Source organism: Chaetura pelagica, unplaced genomic scaffold (genome assembly GCF_000747805.2).
Source record: "Chaetura pelagica isolate M959 unplaced genomic scaffold, ChaPel_1.0 scaffold743, whole genome shotgun sequence".
NCBI lineage: Eukaryota > Metazoa > Chordata > Aves > Apodiformes > Apodidae > Chaetura > Chaetura pelagica.
In genome coordinates this window covers 489,984-507,791 of record NW_009952703.1, presented here as the reverse complement: position 1 = coordinate 507,791, position 17,808 = coordinate 489,984, and the positions used below count along the sequence as shown (strand labels likewise).

The 17,808-nt window shown below is 51.8% G+C and overlaps 2 protein-coding genes across 7 annotated transcripts in view; one reads left to right on the top strand and one right to left on the bottom strand.

The window, feature by feature from the left end:
• FIGNL2 (fidgetin-like 2) overlaps positions 1 to 1,753 on the top strand; it is a 7,201-nt gene extending 5,448 nt beyond the window's left edge. The window contains exon 4 of the mRNA XM_009994089.1: positions 1,042 to 1,753. Coding sequence (XP_009992391.1) covers positions 1,042 to 1,753 — 712 coding nt within the window. The remainder of the gene's footprint in view (positions 1 to 1,041) is intronic.
• A 5,200-nt stretch (positions 1,754 to 6,953) lies between these two features.
• Positions 6,954 to 17,808, bottom strand: part of SCN8A (sodium channel, voltage gated, type VIII, alpha subunit) — a 47,078-nt gene continuing 36,223 nt past the window's right edge. For all 6 annotated transcript variants that reach the window (XM_009994078.1, XM_009994079.1, XM_009994076.1 and 3 more), the window contains 6 exons: positions 13,066 to 13,350; positions 12,253 to 12,306; positions 11,185 to 11,322; positions 10,380 to 10,484; positions 8,979 to 9,249; positions 6,954 to 8,101 (listed from right to left, as the gene is read on the bottom strand). In XM_009994078.1, coding sequence (XP_009992380.1) covers positions 6,954 to 8,101; positions 8,979 to 9,249; positions 10,380 to 10,484; positions 11,185 to 11,322; positions 12,253 to 12,306; positions 13,066 to 13,350 — 2,001 coding nt within the window. The remainder of the gene's footprint in view (positions 8,102 to 8,978; positions 9,250 to 10,379; positions 10,485 to 11,184; positions 11,323 to 12,252; positions 12,307 to 13,065; positions 13,351 to 17,808) is intronic.

Here is a 17,808-nt window from a genome sequence, read left to right as displayed (position 1 = left end):
TGCTGAACCCCAAGGGACCCAGGGCTGGGGTCCCAGGGGCACGGGCAGGACACCCCGGGGGAGCAGGATGTGGGGGGCAAAGGCTGTTGTGCCTGGATGGAGGGATGGATGGAGGGAAGGAGGGAGGGATGGAGGGAAGAAGGGAGGGAGGGAGGGAGGGATGGAGGGAAGGAGGGATGGATGGAGGGATGGAGGGAAGGAGGGAAGGAGGGATGGATGGAGGGAAGGAGGGATGGATGGAGGGAAGGAAGGATGGATGGAGGGAAGAAGGGAAGGAGGGAGGGATGGAGGGAAGGAGGGATGGATGGAGGGATGGAGGGATGGAGGGAAGGAGGGATGGATGGAGGGAAGGAGGGATGGATGGAGGGAAGGAAGGATGGATGGAGGGAAGAAGGGAAGGAGGGATGGATGGAGGGAAGGAGGGAAGGAGGGATGGATGGAGGGAAGGAGGGATGGATGGAGGGAAGGAGGGATGGATGGAGGGAAGGAGGGATGGATGGAGGGAAGGAGGGATGGATGGAGGGAAGGAGGGATGGATGGAGGGAAGGAGGGATGGATGGAGGGAAGGAGGGATGGATGGAGGGAAGGAGGGATGGAGGGAAGAAGGGAAGGAGGGAAGGAGGGATGGATGGAGGGAAGGAGGGATGGATGGAGGGAAGGAGGGATGGATGGAGGGAAGGAGGGATGGATGGATGTCCCTGCCAATGGTGAAGGTGCCCTGGAGCTCCTCGCAGGCAGCACTGACCTTCCAGCCCTTTGGTTTGGCTCTGCTGGGAATCGAGGCACCGTTTGGTCTGTCACCGTGTCCTCGAGCTGTGGGTGTTTGGTGGCTGGATGGGTTGAGCTGGGGAAGGAGGGATGCCAGCAGGGATGCCAGGAGGGATGCCAGGAGGGATGCTGAGCTGGGCTCAGACCTGGGGGTGCCCATGGAACGTGCTGGTTTGTGAGGTCAGGGCAGGGTTCTGCACTTCTGGGCCCCTCCCAGAGGGACACCCGAGGGATGCTGGCACCCGTGGGACTCCTCCTGCTCTTGCTGGCAAGGGGTGGCCGGTCTGACAACACGGTGGCAGCCAACGTGGGTGTTCACACCATGAACCGCATCGCGGAGCTGCTGACCCCCTCCGAGTGCCGGCGGCTCCGGGAGCGGCTGGTGGAGCCCGAGCTGGACCCGGAGCGGCTGGAGAGGCCTGAGCTGGACCAGGGGGAGCAGAAGCTGGGGCAGATCTCTGAGATCGACCCCCCTCTCCAACCCCGCGACCTCAGCGACTCCGTGAGCTGCTCGGAAGCTCTTCGGGTCTGGCTGGGAACGGCGGGGGAGGTGACAACCTGGGACCGGCTGATCCGGGACCTGCATCACATCGGCCGCTCCGACATCGCCCTGGAGCTGGGGAAAAACCTGAACCAGGACAGGAGCCTGGAGCTGCAGAAGAACGTGGAGGAGTACAAACACAGCCTGCAGCACAGCACCTCCTCCCTGCTGCTGGAGGACGATGGGCACAGCGGGACACGGGGCAGGAGAGCCGTGGCTGGAGACCCCGGGGAACTTTACTTCGAGAGGCGACCTCCCCCCCCCTACACCCGCAGCCTCCTGGGCTGGGTTCCCCCCCTGGCCTGGGGTATCCTGGGGGGCTTCCTCGCCTCCCTCCTCTTCACCATGATCACTGTGTATTCCTGCCACTGGACGCTGGGCTGGGACGTTGCTCCAACTGGAGCATCTTCCAGAAGCTGCTGGAGGGAAAACGGGACCCAATAAAGCCTCGTGGAAGGGCTGAGAATCCAGAAGCTGAGCCTGTGTGTTCTCCTGGGCAGGGGCTGGGTCCTGCCCTTGACTTCGGGGCTGCTGCATGTCCCCCACCCATCCCCATGACTCCCAGCTGTGCTGGGTATGTCCCCAGTTGTCCCTGAGTGTTGGGGTGCCCTGTGGCAGGGATGGAGCCAGGCAGAGCCCCCTGTGCCCCAGCCTGGGGTCTCCCCATTGCCTGGTCTCCCCCTCCAGCCCCAGCTGGAAGGGAACAAAACCTTTGCTGGCTTATTATGCTAAGCCAGCACCTGGGGTTAATTATTCATGGGAGAGAGGTTAATTAATGCCAGTGACCTGATTTGGCCTTGCAGCAGAGGCGTTTGTGCTGCTTGGAGTTGTGCTGGACCACAGCCTTGGCTTTCCTGAAGCCAGGAGGAGGATCTGGGGACTTGGATCCATTCTTGGTCTGCCTCTAAATTCGGATGGTTTTTCTTCTCTGTTTCTCCCCCAGGAGCTCCTGTGCAGTCACTGCCCCCCAGTTTGTGTTGCTGGGGAGGGCAGGAACTTTGAGCTTTGTGTGGAGACCCTGGTGGGCTCCAAGATGGGACTTGTCCCCAGGCTCCTCATTTTGGGGGAATACTTCAGGGCTGGATCAGCTCAATGCTGGAAATCCATCACAGGAACCTGCCTCTGCTGCTGGTGTCTCTGCTGCAGGAGTGATGACCTGGCTGAGCTGAGGATGGGGGATTTGGGGGGGCACAGTGCAGGGCTGGGGGGTGGTTGCTGTTGTGTGAAGGTAACAGAAGGACAGGGGAGCCAGGAGTTGTTAAAACAAGATGGACAGACCTCTTTATTGCAAATTCCAACGTGAAAAGATGTACAGTACAAAGGAACTCAAAGTTCAGACATGGAGCTCTCACGGGTTTATCACCTTCCTCCCTCCCCCGGCTTCATCCTCCTCCTTCCTTCGTGTGAAATGGAACAGAGAATAAAACCAAGGAGGAGGGGGCTGGGGGGGCAAGCACAGGGAAAGAAAACCTCCCAGAGGGAGCAGCAGGGCTGGTGCCCCAAGTGTGGGTGGGGTCCCCACTGACCTGTCCTTGTCACTGCACGGGGGACATGAAGTGATTCTGGAGGAAGCAGGGATGGGAGCTGGTCTTGCAGGGATGTGCCCCAGCAGGAGGTTCCCAGCACGGGAGCTGGTGGCTCCTGCCCCTGCATGGCCCGGGGGGGACACAGACTCACTGGTGGTTCTTGCTCTGCTTTGGGGGGGACTCCAGTGCAGCTGGGGGGGCTCAGCCCTGCAGAGCCAACCACCCCCAGGGCAGGTCCAAGGTGGGTGGCTGCACCAACCCCTCTGCATGGAGCAGGGGATGTGTTCAGCTCCAGCTGCCACAGGTGACAGCCCAGCCCTGGAGCCCCCCCTGCTGCCACAGACCCCCCCCAAACACTGAGGGACACCAAACCTTTCCTTCCCCCAGCCTCTCCTGGGCCTCACCCTGCTCTCCTCTGCACGCCTGAGATGAAAACCACCCTGCAAAAAATCCCCCTGAGGGGGAGGATGGAGGAGAAGGAGAGTGAAACCAGGCAAATAACTGGGACACCACGACAACCTCACCTTGTACAGTGAAAAGGGTAACATTTATTTGCTTTTCTTTTGGCTTATAGTAACGTAATTGTTCATCATGTTGGGTAAGATCATTATGAGCCACCATGCAATTTCTAATACACTAATCTTCACTATTGATCTTTTACAGCTTTAACAGGTTTAATTTATTAATTTATTAATTTTTTTCTTTGCAGCAGAAAATTAAAGGATTTGTCCTCGGGGGGGTTGTGGCCTCTGTGTGACATCAAGGGTTCATTTAAATTGGTTTTGTTGGCTTCTAGAGTTGTAAAAAAAGGTGAACAGGAAAAGTGAGCCAAGCAGCTCCAGTGGGTTTTTCTGTTGCCTCTTTCCCCTCTGCTGGGTGGAAACAGGCACCAGGGAGCCCAGGAGGGAGGATTTCCCAAGGAGGGAGGGAAAAGAGCTACTTGTTGGGGCTGGATTTTTTTGGCTGTGCCTTTTCCATGGACATTCCCACCCTACCCTGCTTCATTCCCACAACCTGGAATATAAATTGTTTGTGTGTGTATGTGTGGGACACAAAAGTGCCTGGTGCTCTTGGGCCAACATCTCCTCCCCGGCCACAGCTTCACCCACCACTCCCTGCACCCACAACCTGGGAAATTCTACCCTGGGGGGGAGGAAACTAAGGGAGAAACCACCTTGACCCCCCCCAAAAAAACCCCAACTTGGAGCAGAAGGATCAACTCCAACCACCAACCAGCTGGAGAAACCTTCCCCTTCCCTCTGCCCCCCAGTGCCAGCAGCCTGGGGCATTTCATCCAGCCCTAAGGTTCAAAAAAGAACTAAATATCCATTGTTTGAAGGGACTTTTTTTTTTATTTTAAAGTAATTGAGGAGCTTAATGAACTTGCCAGCACGAATGCCAAACGAACCAAAGCTTCACCTACGAGAGCCCAGCTGGAGAACAAGGAGGAAGTTCAGCCAAATCTTGCATAGACGTGGTCAACTTATTGCACATTGGAACCTCAAAACCACCTGGTTTGCAAAGAGCATTTTGGCAGGAAAGCTGAAGTTGTTCTTTTCAATCTAGTTTTGGATGGGGAGGGGGTTTGGGGGGGGGGGAAGAACCATGGACAATGGCATAAGCCAGAAGCCATTCTAGTTTGTTTTTTTTTGTTGTTTTGTAGTTCTTTGTATTTACAAAAAGGCATGCTGATAAAATAAAAGGATATATTACAGTATTTATAATATTCTCTTAAAAAGTTCAACCACACTTTTCAGCTTTTTTTTTTTTCCTTTTTTCTTCTTTTTTTGTTTCTCTTTGTGCTGTTTACAACGTAGCCTGTACATATGTAAGTAGTTTTATTTTCTGTTGTTATTATACATCATATCCTAGGAGCAAGTGGGGGGGGGCAAGAGCTGAGGGGACAGAAAAGGTTCCTTGCTGGGTGCCCAGGGCACTGATGGCTGCTGATGGGTTCCTGCTTGGCTTCCTGGGGTGACTTTAAATGACTCCTGGGATTATTTTTATTACTTTTCTGGGTTGTGAGATTATGCAAACTGAGCTTCATCCTCCCATCGAGCTGTCTTGGTTGGGTTTGGTTTATTTTTCCCTGCTGTTCTGGGTACCCTCCACGTGGGCAGTGGTCACCGCGCTGTTCCCGCCCCAGCCAAAAAGCCACTGAGGGTCCCACCACCAAGGGTGTCCTGAGGGGAAAAAGCAGCTCACCCAGAGCAGCAGCTGGGAGCTGGTTTAGTCCTGAGGACACCACCAAAGAGGAAAAAAAAGAACTCAGAAGGACCTGGGGCTGCTGAGGCTGGTGATGGAGAAGAAGAGATGCTGAGATGGTGCTGTGAGGTGAAGCAGCAGCAGCTCCACTTCCCACTGGCCCTGGGAGCTGCCACTGCCTGGAGGTGGAAGGAAGGGGTGGGAGGTGAAGCCCCCCCACAACCCCCCAGCCCTTGGGAACAGCCCTGGCTGGCTGCAACATCCAGAACCACCCCCCCCCAGCAGCACCACAAGCACTGGGGTCGGGAGGCAGGTTTTGGAAAGTCACCCATGGCTCTGAGTCCCACCTGGAGTAGGAATCCCATGGGACAACCCAGGGATGTGTGGCTTGTCCTGGACCCCCTCCTCCCCTACTCCAGCCCTGCTGAGACCCCCCCCACACACACACCTGGAGGGAACCTGCTGCTTTCATTGAGCACTTCTCTCTCAAAAAAAATAAATACCAATAAATGTCTCCCCTGCAGGAGGAGGAAGAAGATGAAGGTGGAGGAGGTGGAGGCTACACATGAACCTCCTGGGCTTGGAGCCCTGGAGTTTGGGGTTACAGTGACAGGGGGTACCAAACCAGTCCCAGTTTGAGCCTCTCCCCTTGGCTGAGGTCAGAGCAGCATTTCAGTTTGGTTAATGCCAGAACTGGGGGGTGGGAGGGTGTGAAAAAAAAATCAAAGATGGGCTGGATGGGGAAAATAAAATATATATTAAAAAAAAAAAGACAAGTAGTTAAACAGACACAATTATTTCATCTGCCTCTTTTTTGTTGGTTTTAGGTTGTTGTTTTTTGGGGTGTTTTGGTGGATTTTTTCCCCATTAAGACCTGGGAGGTGAAGGGAAGGGCCTGGGAACAGGTCTCTCCCAATCCAGGCTGGGGAGCCAGGGAAGTGCCTGGAATTTATGGCTTCACACACTGCTGGGGCTGGTGGGTGATGGTTCCTCATGCATGGTCCCTGCTCACCTCATGCCTTCATGCAAGTGGGGTCTGTGCACTGAACGAGCACTTTGTGCTGGGGGGGGTTGTTGTTTTTCTGGGGGGGCTCAGCCTGAGGTGGCTCCAGGCTGAAGGAACCTGATCACCCCACTTCCCAAACCAAGTAAAGCCCATGGAGAAAGTAGAACGCAGCTAATAAAGACCAAATCAAGGATGGCAACTGGGTGACATGGGCTGAATGGGTGGCTGGTTTCTTAGGGTTTTTTTTTTTTCCCTTTTTTTTTTTTTTTTTGGTTTTATTTGTTTTAACTTTTTTCTTTTTTTTTTTCATGTTTTTTTTTTATTCTTTTTTTTTTTTGCTGCTTAACTAAATGCAAACCTAGCTCTGCATGAACAAACCCTTGAACGTTGTGACTCCTGGGCTGGTTGTTGGGGTGGTTTTTTTTCTTTCCATAATCAACAAAAAAATGGGAAAATCCATTTTTGGCTGCTTTGGAGAAAAAAAAAAACAACCCCACACAAATCCCAGCAGCAGGTTTTTTTCTTTCTCTGTGTGTGTATTTGTGTGTTGGATTTTGCTTCTTTGTCCTAAGTTGCACTGACTGGTGTGGCACATGCAGCATCCACCTGCAAAAATAGAAAATCCTGTTGGTTTTTTTTTAAATTATGATATTTTTTTTTTGTGGTTTTTTAAATCCTTTTGGTGTGTTTCCATGGTTGTTGACAAGGGTCCTGGAGCCAGGTGGGTGGGTCACTGCTGCAGCTGCAACGCTGGCACATGGGAAGCAGACTATGTTTGGTATAAGATCTTCAGGTAAGTGTCTCCACAGCTGTTCTGTATTGATCTATGTCATGTAGTTTGTAAACAATCTTTATTTCAACTTGCAAACATTGGAATTTGTAGGTTTCTATTGTTTGTTTGTTTGTCTCAACACTTGGATTCCCTGACCTCTTTTTGCCTTTTGGCTCGTTCCCGTTTCCCTTCCTCTGCCCGTTGCTGTTTCTCCTTCTCGGGTTTGGTGACACTGTCATAGGAGGGCAGGGAGGCTGTCGAGGGGGTCCCTTCTTTTTTCTCCCTGTTGGCTCCTCCATTCTCCAGCTTGGTGGCCACGGGCCTGCGGCTGATGAAGCCCCGTCGTGCCAGACGAGCCCTGTAAGCCCTCTGGATCACCACGGCCGACACCTCCTCCTGCTTGCGCCGCAGGGTGGTCGTGATGGGCTCATAAGACACTTTGGAAGGGTTGGATGCCACAAATCTTTCCTCCATCTGTTGCCTCAGTATATCCAGCTCTCCGCTGTCCCCCAGGACACGTTTGGTGAAGGCAAACAGGATGTCTAAACAGTGGATCCTGTCTCCACTGACCATAGGCAGGTCCATGGCGATGAGTTCGATGGTGTTGGGTTTCGGGACGCGGAGAGGATGTTCCAAAGCATCAGCAAAGTCTGCCAGCTTGCTGTACTCGATGAACTGGGTGGCATCAGGGTCAAACTTCTCCCAGATCTCATAGAAGGTCTCGAAGTCGTCCTCGCTCAGCGGGTCGGCGCTCTCCTCCGTGGCCACGCTGAAGTTCTCCAGGATGATGGCAATGTACATGTTGACCACGATCAGGAAGGAGATGATGATGTAGCTGACAAAGAAAAATATCCCCACCGAAGGGTTCCCACAATCCCCCTTAAAGCCACTCCCGGGGTGCTCCTTCTCCAGGTCACAGTCCGGGGGCCGGTTGAGGATGGGCAGGAGCAGCCCATCCCACCCCGCCGACGTGGTGATCTGGAACAGGCAGATCATGCTGTTGCCAAAGGTCTCAAAGTTGAACATGTCATCGATGCCGGCCTCGTGCTTGACGTAGGCAAAGTTGGACATGCCAAAGATGGAGAAGATGAACATGACCAGGAAGAGCAGGAGGCCGATGTTGAACAAGGCAGGCAGGGACATCATTAAGGCAAAGAGCAGCGTGCGGATCCCTTTGGCCCCTTTGATCAGGCGCAGGATGCGGCCGATGCGCGCCAGGCGGATGACTCGGAACAGAGTGGGTGACACAAAGTACTTCTCAATGATTTCAGCCAGGAACATTCCTAAAGAAGAAGAGAAGGGGCAACCGTGACCACCGGGGAGGTGCAGGCTGCTGCTTCTGGCCCTAGGGGAGGGGTTGTGGGGCACAGCACCTTGGTCAGGACTCCCAAGGGGGGCTGTGATGAAGAGGCCTCACCTGGAGGCAGCTCTGGCTCCCTAAATCCTCCTCCTGAAAGGAGAGGGAGGGAGGTACAGCTGCAGAGTGATCCATTCCACCTGAAAAAGGATGGGTGAGCTGCTTCTTGGAGGTGTCCAGCTCTCTGCCATGGGAGCCAGGCCATGGACTTGGTTTTTTGTGAAGGTTCTAAAGAAACGTGTCAGATAAATACGGGAGAGACCTGGATCTGAGCTTTAGGCTGCAGGGCAGGCTCCAAATGTCAGTGTTTGGTCAGTACACCTGGGCAGAGCTGTGGGCAGCCAAGGGTTTTGGGTGCCCCTGTTGAATTTGTGAGGTTCTGGGTATTCTAGACTCTGAAGAAGCCAGAACCTGCTGGAGGAAACAGACTGACTCAACATCCCACCAAACTGTAACGAGTGCAGACCCCACAGGGCTGGAGGAAGGGCTGCAAAGCTCTTCTCAGGGCTCAGAAACCACTCAAACCTGGTGAGGGGAGTAAAATTTCTGTTTTTTCAAGACAGGGAGAATGGTTGTCTGACTCCACACAACTGGAAAGGAAGGCCAGGACAGAGAGAGAGGACGGGGCTTTAGTCAGGACTTCAAGATGTCAAATTCTACCACGGTCTCTTCAGAAGGCTAAAAAGAGAAGCCCCAAGTCCTGCTCCCTCTCCATCCCCTGCAAAGCCAAGAACGTGCTCTACTCAGCCAACACCAAGGAAGCAGCCCAGCCCTCACACACCTCTACCTGGTGTCACACTTACCCACGATGGACAGAATCACAACCACGAAGTCAAAAATGTTCCACCCGATGGTGAAATAATAGTGCCGTAAGGCGAACATCTTCAGCACACACTCACAGGTGAAGAAGATGACAAACACAAAGTTGATCCAGTAAAGGATGTCCTCCATCTTCTTGCTTTGGGTGTCCGTCTCCACCATCATGGTCACCATGTTGAGGCAAATGAGCATCATGATGACAATGTCAAACGCTTGCTGAGTGACAAAGTCAAAGACAGCTCCTTGGATGCGGTTCTGCCAGACAGGAGAGGGACCATCAGCCCAACAGGCTGAGCAAAAATCTACCATGAGGCAACAAATTCATCAAATCATGGGATGGTTTGGGTTGGAAGGGACCTTAAAGACCACATAGATCCAACCCCCTGCATGGCCAGGGACCCCTCCCACCAGCCCAGGCTGCTCCAAGCCCCATAGCAGATACCTGGAACCCTTCCAGGGATGGGGCAGCACCTTGAAGATCATCTAGTAGGAGCATCTGGGTGGTCTTGAAGGTCCTTTCCAACCCAAACCATCCTATGAGCTAAAGAGCATCTAGATCCACCCCCTGCATGGGCAGGGACACCTCCCACCAGCCCAGGCTGCTCCAAGCCCCATCCAACCTGCCCTTGGACACCCCCAGGGATGGGGCAGCCACAGCTTCCCTGGGCAACCTGAGCCAGGCTCTCACCACCCTCACAGCCAAGAATTTCCTCCTCATGTCCAACTTAAATCTCCCTGTTCCAGTTTTGATCCATCACCCCTTGTCCTCTCACTCCTGCCCTTGTCCCAGGTCCCTCCCCAGCTTTCCTGGAGCCCCTTCAGGCACTGGAAGGTGCCCTAAGGTGTAACTAAAACCCTGTTCCCAGCAGATCTTCCTCTTTGCTGCCCTTCCATGCTCAACTGGAGAAAGCAGCCAGGTCTCCCTTCCAGTGGCAGTTCTGGCTCCTGGGCACTGGACCTCCATTCCAGTTGTCTCTCCTGGGTCTGGTCCCAGGGGCAGGCAGAGCAACAGGACACCCCAAAAGCACCTGCAGAACCTTCCAGAAGGCAGGACCCAGGCTCAGGGCTCCACCAATGTACCCCCACCAGGCTGAAATGTCCAAGCTCCTCCTCACTAATGCCAGGAGGTCTCCTGCTCTCCACCTACAGCCTCAGCCAGCGGTTTCAGATGGTTTTGTTGATTCAAGTGAACCAACTGGTGAACTCCAACCACAGCTGAAGGGTTTAAACCTTTCTCAGCTCAAACCTGAGTTCTAAGGATGAGCCCAGGGAGCTGTGGAGTCCAGAATGAGTCAGAACAAAAGATGCTTGTGGAGATGAAGCTCCTTTGAAAGTCAACTCTGTGTTTTCCCCCCTCCCCTCAATTCCCTTTCCAATGTACTCACCAGAGGTCGGGGAATAGGTTTTTGAGGCTTCTTTGAGCCCAGTTTTTTCATGGCATTATAGTACTTCTTTTGTTCTTCTGTCATAAAAATATCTTGACCTCCAAAGTAAAGGGGCAAAAGGAAAACTGGTTACAATCAGCTGGGGCACCAGCAGGGGCAGGAACAACATCCCAGCTCAGGCAGGAGGTCACCCACCATATGGGAACTTGGTGGCAGCTATTTTAGCCACCAACCCCTTCCAGTGATACTCAAGGCATCCTGACTTTTAAAGAAAACTGAGTATTTTTCCAAGGACTAACCTGTCCTATGGCCCCAGATCCAGCCCCATCCCCTCAGCACAACACCCAAGGTGCTCAGGCACTGCCCACAACCCTCAGCTTGGCTCCCAGAGAAAAGCAGGAGGGGAAGGAGGGACAAGGAAGGGATCTACCTTCCAGACTGTATTTTAGTCAAGGCAAACCAACCAACCAACCAAAACACTCCCAAGAAATGCATGAAGATGCAGGTTAGAGAAAAAGGGCTCATCTGGGCAGAGTTTTACATAAAAGTTTTGGGCTCCCTCATCTTCCCTGAGCCTTTAGGTGGGCACCAAGAGCCCAGCTCTGAGGGGAAGCTCCTGCCCCACACTGAGGGCCCTCAGGTCTTCACTGCACTGAAACCAACCCCCCATAGCCTTTATTCCACAGAACCACCCCCCCCCTCAGCCTTTATTGCACTGAAACCCCCCATCTCAGCCCTTGTTCCACCCTCTCAGCCTGAGGACACCCCCCTCCATCAGGTCCCCTCCCACACTCAGAGCACATATCTTTTTCTTCTGTTGATTGAAGTTGTCAATGATGACACCAATGAACAAGTTGAGGGTGAAAAAGGAGCCGAAGATGATGAAGATCACAAAGTAGATGTACATGTAAATGTTGTCCTCATACTTGGGCTGCTCTTCTTGCTGAAGGAGGAGGGGGGATGAGAGGAGAAAGAAATGAGAGTTCAAAGCCATCATGTTGTCAAAGACCAATATGGTCCAATAAATCCTGTTCCCAAGTGTCCCAGGTAAGGCAGGATGCAGAAAGCTCTGGTTAGAGATGGAAGTTGGTGTCCTCACACTGGGTGAAGCAAAAAGGATCTGCATGGAGCCACCAGGAGGGTGGTGAGCTCACCTTGAGAACCACAAGATGCTACATCTTCAACCTGCCCTATAAATGAGGTCAGTACCCAGTGATTTGCAAATCACAAAGGAAATGAGCATTTTAATTGACAAGCACCACCAAAGTGAAGACACTGTTCTTTCTTTTGAAGAGGGATGTGCCAGACCAGCAGCTGACCAAAAAAGAACATCTTTTTACCCTCTCCTGACAGTCTCACTACTTCCCAGCCCTGCATTCAGTGTAGGACAAGAAAATCCACTTAAAAAAAAAAAAATCTTAAAACCACAAGAAGGAAAAAAACCACTTAGACAGTAAAATAAAAAGAGGAACTAGTGGTATTTGCAACATTCCAGGAGGCAGGAACAAGTGCCTGAAGAAAGAGCTCCAACCCAGCCATCACTTCAGAACTGGATTCAAACCACCACTTGGGCTCCTCTGCAGATGCCAGGGGCAGGAAGGACCTCCTGGCTAATTCCTCCTCATCATTTCTTCTGATGATGAAACCTCTTTGTGTTCCTTTCTTCACTGTATTTCTATTCCAGCAGGATTATTTTTTTTCCCTGACTCTAAAGTAACCCAAAGAACCCTGCCCTTCTGGGGCTTTTCTGGAGCAAATGAAACAATCACAGCATTAAATACAAAATCTAAGCACAGTTCTACATTCCCCCCCACTTTGATTTTACCAAAGCAAAAGAGCAGAGTGAAATACTAGGAAGTGAGTTGGTGGTTACCTTTCTGGAGTCCACTGCTGCATACATGATGTCCATCCAGCCCTTGAAAGTAGCCTGGGAAAAAAACAAACAACCCACAAGTTCTCTTAGCAAGAAGCCACAAGAAGCAGAAGAGCAGGTCTGATGTGTCCCAGCCATGGCCAGGAGTCCAGGGCACTTGATTGCCCTTGATATGGAATTTTATTATCATTTTAGTTAAGCCTCATTTAATTCAATCTAAAGGAAATGAATCTCAACAGGTTTCCTGCTGCCTCACCAAGGGTTTAGTAGAGGCTTTGAAGAGCAGAGGCTGAGGCCACTTGCTGTGCTGGGAGACTCAGACTGGGCAACAAGACAGAAGATAAAGTAACAGGTTTATTCCTGTGGGATTATTTGGATGGAGATAATTTCAGAGAGAGAGGAGGAGAAGTCAAAAAGCATTAGAAGCAGCTTGGATTTACCACTGCTAGAGAGATCATGGAATCACAGGGGTTGGAAGGGACCTCTGAAGATCAAGTCCAACCCTCCTGCTGCAACAGCAACATCTGGGGCAGGTCACACAGGAACGTGTCCAGATGGGTCTTGGAAGCCCCCAGAGAAGGAGACTCCACAACCAACTGTCCCAGGGCTCTGTCACCCTCACAGCAAAGAAGTTTCTCCTCATCTTGAGGTGGAACCTCCTGTGTTGTCACTTGGTGCTGTTTCCCCTCATCCCCCTCATGTTTCCCCTCATCCTAAAACAGGCACCACTGAGGATGCCCCGTCCCTGCCACCCACCCTGCAGGCATTTCCAGCCACCAGTCAGGTCTGAAAGGGTGAAAAAGCAACACTTACAACCTGCAGAAGAGCCAGGTATCCTGCCCCAACGTTGTCAAAGTTAATCTTCACGTTCTTCCAGCGGATCTCGGTGGAGTTGGGTGGCATCAGAGCTTCACAGTCTGTCTTGTTGTTCACAATGTCTATCTCAAAACGCTCCTCAGCTGTTTCATTAAAGCAGTAATGGTATTTCCCAGCAAACAGGTTAACCCCCATAATGCTGAAAATCAGCCAGAAGATAAGGCAGACCAACAAGACATTCATAATGGAAGGGATTGCCCCAACCAAGGCGTTGACAACCACCTGTGTTGGAAGGGGTGGGAAAAAGTTTCAGTATAAAACACGAGGCAGGAGACAGCAAGCACCAGTACAGCTGGTTTGTTTTTTTTTGGGGGGGGGGGAATGGGAGGGGAGGCCACTGACAGGGCTGTGGTGAAGAAGCTGGCAGTGAACTTGTTCCAAGCGGGCCAAATTCTGCTTAGAATTTTGAGTTCAAGTTCCAACTGGGCTTTAAAAGCCACCTGCTCCAGCTCTGCTTTGGAAAGGCAACAGGTCGGGTTGTTTGCTGGGTTTGATTGTGATTTTGGTCACTTCTTTGGTTAAAGGAGCCACCCTTCTCCATCCTTTTAGCTGCCAAAAGGGAGAGGGGGGGACACACCAGTGGTGGAGATTCAGCTTCTCTTCTTTAGGGACAACCAGGCTCCTCCAGCTTTCCCAGAGCCCAATTTGAGGACTTTCTGCTGATGGATTTGGTGGCTCTTCTCAGCCAGTGGCCCTTCCAGCCATTCCCCAATGTCAAACAAGGCTGTTACCACTCCCAGACTTGTCTCCTGCTCCCACCAGCAGACTGGGTGGCACCCCCTGGGCTGGGGACAGGACCAAGCCTGGTGTTGCTCTGCTCAGACTGAGCAGGGAGGGGCTGTGAACACCAAGACAAAGTTTGGGAGCAAGGCCAACCCTGGGGTGTCAGGCAGAGAGCTGAGCATGCAGCTGGGCAGGCTCCAGGAGACAGAAAAGCCATGTTCCTTCCTCCAGGCTGGCAGCAAACGCAGCAGGAAACCAGGGTGGGCTTTGGCAGAGCTTGGACCTGCCATCATCTCCTCATTTCAGGCTGTCACAGCCTGGGAGCAGCACCATGTCCCTCAGCACCCCTGGCCAACCCGTGACAAAGTGGAAGTGAGGAGGCTTTTAATAGAGTGAGGTCAGCAGGATATTAAATCTTTCATTGCAATCTCCTGATTTAGATCCCGTTCACAGGAGAACAGGATCTAAACTGGTTTTCCCCCTTAGTGGTGAAAAGCTGCTCAACCACACGGTGGTGACTGGGGAGGCCTCAAGCACTTGGAGCCACGAGGGCTCCTGGTCACCCCCAAGTGTCCCCTCTCCTCCTCCACCAGCCACCAGCACACACAGGAGCAGCCCTGTCCTGCAGCAGAGCAGGAAAACTGAAGAGTGATGCAGACACTGAGCAGTGTCACAGCTGGTAACTGATGTCATGGGTGGTCACTGTCACCTCACTAGGTGACACAGGGCAGAGTGGAGCCAGGCTGGGTACAGCATGTCTTGGCCACAGAATCATGGAATGGGTTGGAAAGGACCTTAAAGATCATCTGTTTCCACCCCCTTGCATGGGCAGGGACCCCTCCCACCAGCCCAGGCTGCTCCAAGCCCCATCCAACCTGCCCTTCAACACTCCCAGGGATGGGGCAGCCACAGCTTCCCTGGGCAGCCTGGGCCACCCTCATATTAAAGAATTTCTTCCTAACATCCAATTTAAATGTCCCTTTTCCAGTTTTAATCCATCCCCCCCTTGTCCTCTCCCTCCCTGCCCTTGTCCCAAGCCCCTCCCCAGCTTTCCTGGAGCCCCTTCAGGCACTGGAAGCTGCTCTAAGGTCTCCCTGGAGCCTTCTCCTCTCCAGGCTGGACACCCCAACTCTCCCAGTCTGTCCCCAGAGCTGCTCCAGCCCTCCCATCATCTCCGTGGCCTCCTCTGGACTTAGTCCAGGAGCTCCACATCCCTATGGGATGCTCTGCTGCTGGACACCAGCACCTCTCTAGGGGGTTTAAGGTCCTTCAGTTTCCCCCACACTGGGGTTTAGCCCAGCTCATCACTGCATTGAAACAAGCATCAGTCTCCTCCAGGAACTTACAGGATGTCACATTCATCCAGCATCCAAAAAAGATGTGAGAGAAGGAACATGGCTTTTGTGTGCAGACTGACAAACAGGCATGCACGGGGCATAGCAGGACTGTCCAGCTCCCTGAATAACTGAAGAGCAGAGCAAGCTCTGGAAAATGCAGATTACTAGGGAGCAGAGAAAAGCAAAGAACTACATTTTATGTTTCCTTTGCAAAGGCACTTCAGGCCTCTGTGCTCTGGCTGTTCAGGGCAGCAACACTTCTCCTCAAGTCAAAATAAAGGGCAATAATTTAGGGAACTAGCAGGGCTGCAGTCTGAACTATCAGTTCTGCTGTGGTGAAAATCCTTCACTTTCAGTAGGAGAACCTCCTGGTTGTGCATCAGAAATCACAGCTGCTCTCCAGCTGAAAAAGAGCTTTATTATCTGCCTGTTTAATGGGTTTTTTTCCTTTCTGATCCTCCTCTTAGGAGAGACCTGAACCCAGCCCAGCAAAAGCTCTGGCTTTGTGTTGATGGAAAAATCCTCATCCTTTTGTGCCTCTGTTATAGAATAAAGTTGAGAACTAAGCTAAGTGACACACAGAAATAGGGACAGGATGACATCAGGGAAGAAACAACCCTCTCTGCATGTGTTATGATTTATTTCTATCACTTCCTTTGGAATCTGAGGGTTCAGCTCCCTGCCCCTCTCAGGCTGGTTTGTGCTCAGTTACACTTCAGCAAATGCAAAGGGGATCAGAAGGATCCAGGTGGAATCACTCCAGTCAGACCCTGAAGTAAAACTGTAATTGCTATTCCCTTCTCTGTTTTTCAGAATACATCATTTTATCTGTTTTAGCATCTCTAACTCTGACCTAGCTGGGATTTAGCACAAGAAACATCCATTATTGTTTCAAAAGCAACTGGGAACCCCGTTAGTACCACGTGCCCTTTACTTAAATTGTTTCTTGTGTTGTTACCAGTTTATTTCAATCCCAAATGGAAAAAAATACAGCACCAACCCCCCAGAATATTAGTGGCAAAGCAGTGAGACCCTGGGGAAACTTGAGGTCCCCAGGGCAGTGGTGCTGTCTAACAATTTGAGGAAAGCTTGGTAAGTTCAATGCTTTGCTTGCACTTCGTTGCTCGTTGCACAGTGACAGGACAGGGGACCATAAAGCAGGGGAAAAGGGAGGGAGTGGAAAGGAAAAGCTTCACTACCAGACAAGGCTTCCAGTCAGCACCAGACTGGACCGAGAACAACAAGGTGCAACAAGAGGAATTAAACCAAAGCCTTTTTTTCAAGCAGCTGAGCTCCCCACCAGTCCCTTCCTGAAGGCCTGAGTGATCCCAGAAAGGAAGCTGCCTTTCCCCCCCTTGCAGGCAGATTGTGTTTTTAAAACCCCCTCAGATAAGAGTCTTTCAATCCAATTCCACCAGCAGCCAAGGCCTCGAGGGGCTGGAGATACTGAGGTGGTTCCAATTCTGCTTCTTTGCACCTGGTGATTCTCCCTAGATCAAAAAAGTGACAGCTGAGAAGCCCCCTCGGATGCTAGAGGTAGAAGCCAGGCTACATGAGAACAGCCAAGTGTTAAACATCATCTACAGGTGGCACGTGGTTTGGGCCAGTGATTCATGTCATGAGGCAGCTGAATGCATCTCCCTTTCTTAAAGAGGGGAGGGTGCAGCAGTGGGCAGGGTGAGGGGACATCCAGGGGAGAGGTGACCGAGTCAGCAGCTGCATCAATGATTCTCTTTGGGAGAATTTTTCTTTCCACCCGTTTGGATCAGTTCTAGCATGCTTTTTTTTTTTTTTTTAATTATTATTAATTTTTTTATTTAATTTTTTTCCAGGAAAAAAAAACCAAACCAAAAAACCAAACCGAAAACCAAAAAACCAAACCAGACCACTCCCCCAGGCATGCAGAAGGATCAGCTGCTCGTGGCATCTTACCCTCATCCCCTCAAATCGGGACAACGCTCTTAAAGGCCTCAAAGCTCTTAGTGTCCTAAGGGACTTTATGGCACCTAGTTCCGAGTAGCCCAGGGCATTAGCTATAAGGCTGACTAATGAGACCTACACAGAAAACACAAAAGAAAAGAAAAGAAGAAAGGAAAACAAAAAAAAAAAAGAAAGAAAGAAAAAACAAAAGGTTCCAGACTGTTAGAATGAGTCCCCTAGCACTGCTTGCCCAGCCCAAATGCCAGCCCGGGTGGCCCCACAGTAAATACCGAAGCCACGACACCAGCTGCCTACTTCACTTGACTGAAACGACCTGGAAGGAAATAATGTGGTTGAGAAAGGTGTAAGAATAGAACAGAGGGGAAAAGAGAAGTGAGAGAGAGGCAGAGACACACACGGAGAAGGGGTCTGTTGGAAGGAAGAGCCCAAACGAGGACATGAACCTTACCCTCGCCCTGAACTGGCTGCAGGATCCCAGCGGCTCCCATTAAACTGAAGCCAGACAAATGTTAAAGGTACCTATGAGAAAGAATACAGATAAATACACACACTGCACCAACTGCCCTCAACTCCTACAGGAAGCCACCGTGGTGGGGCTTCAGCCAGGGCCTCCAGGGACAGGCCAGGTGGCCCAACTCCTCCTGCCAAAACAATCCTGACCAACGGCAACGCTGACCCC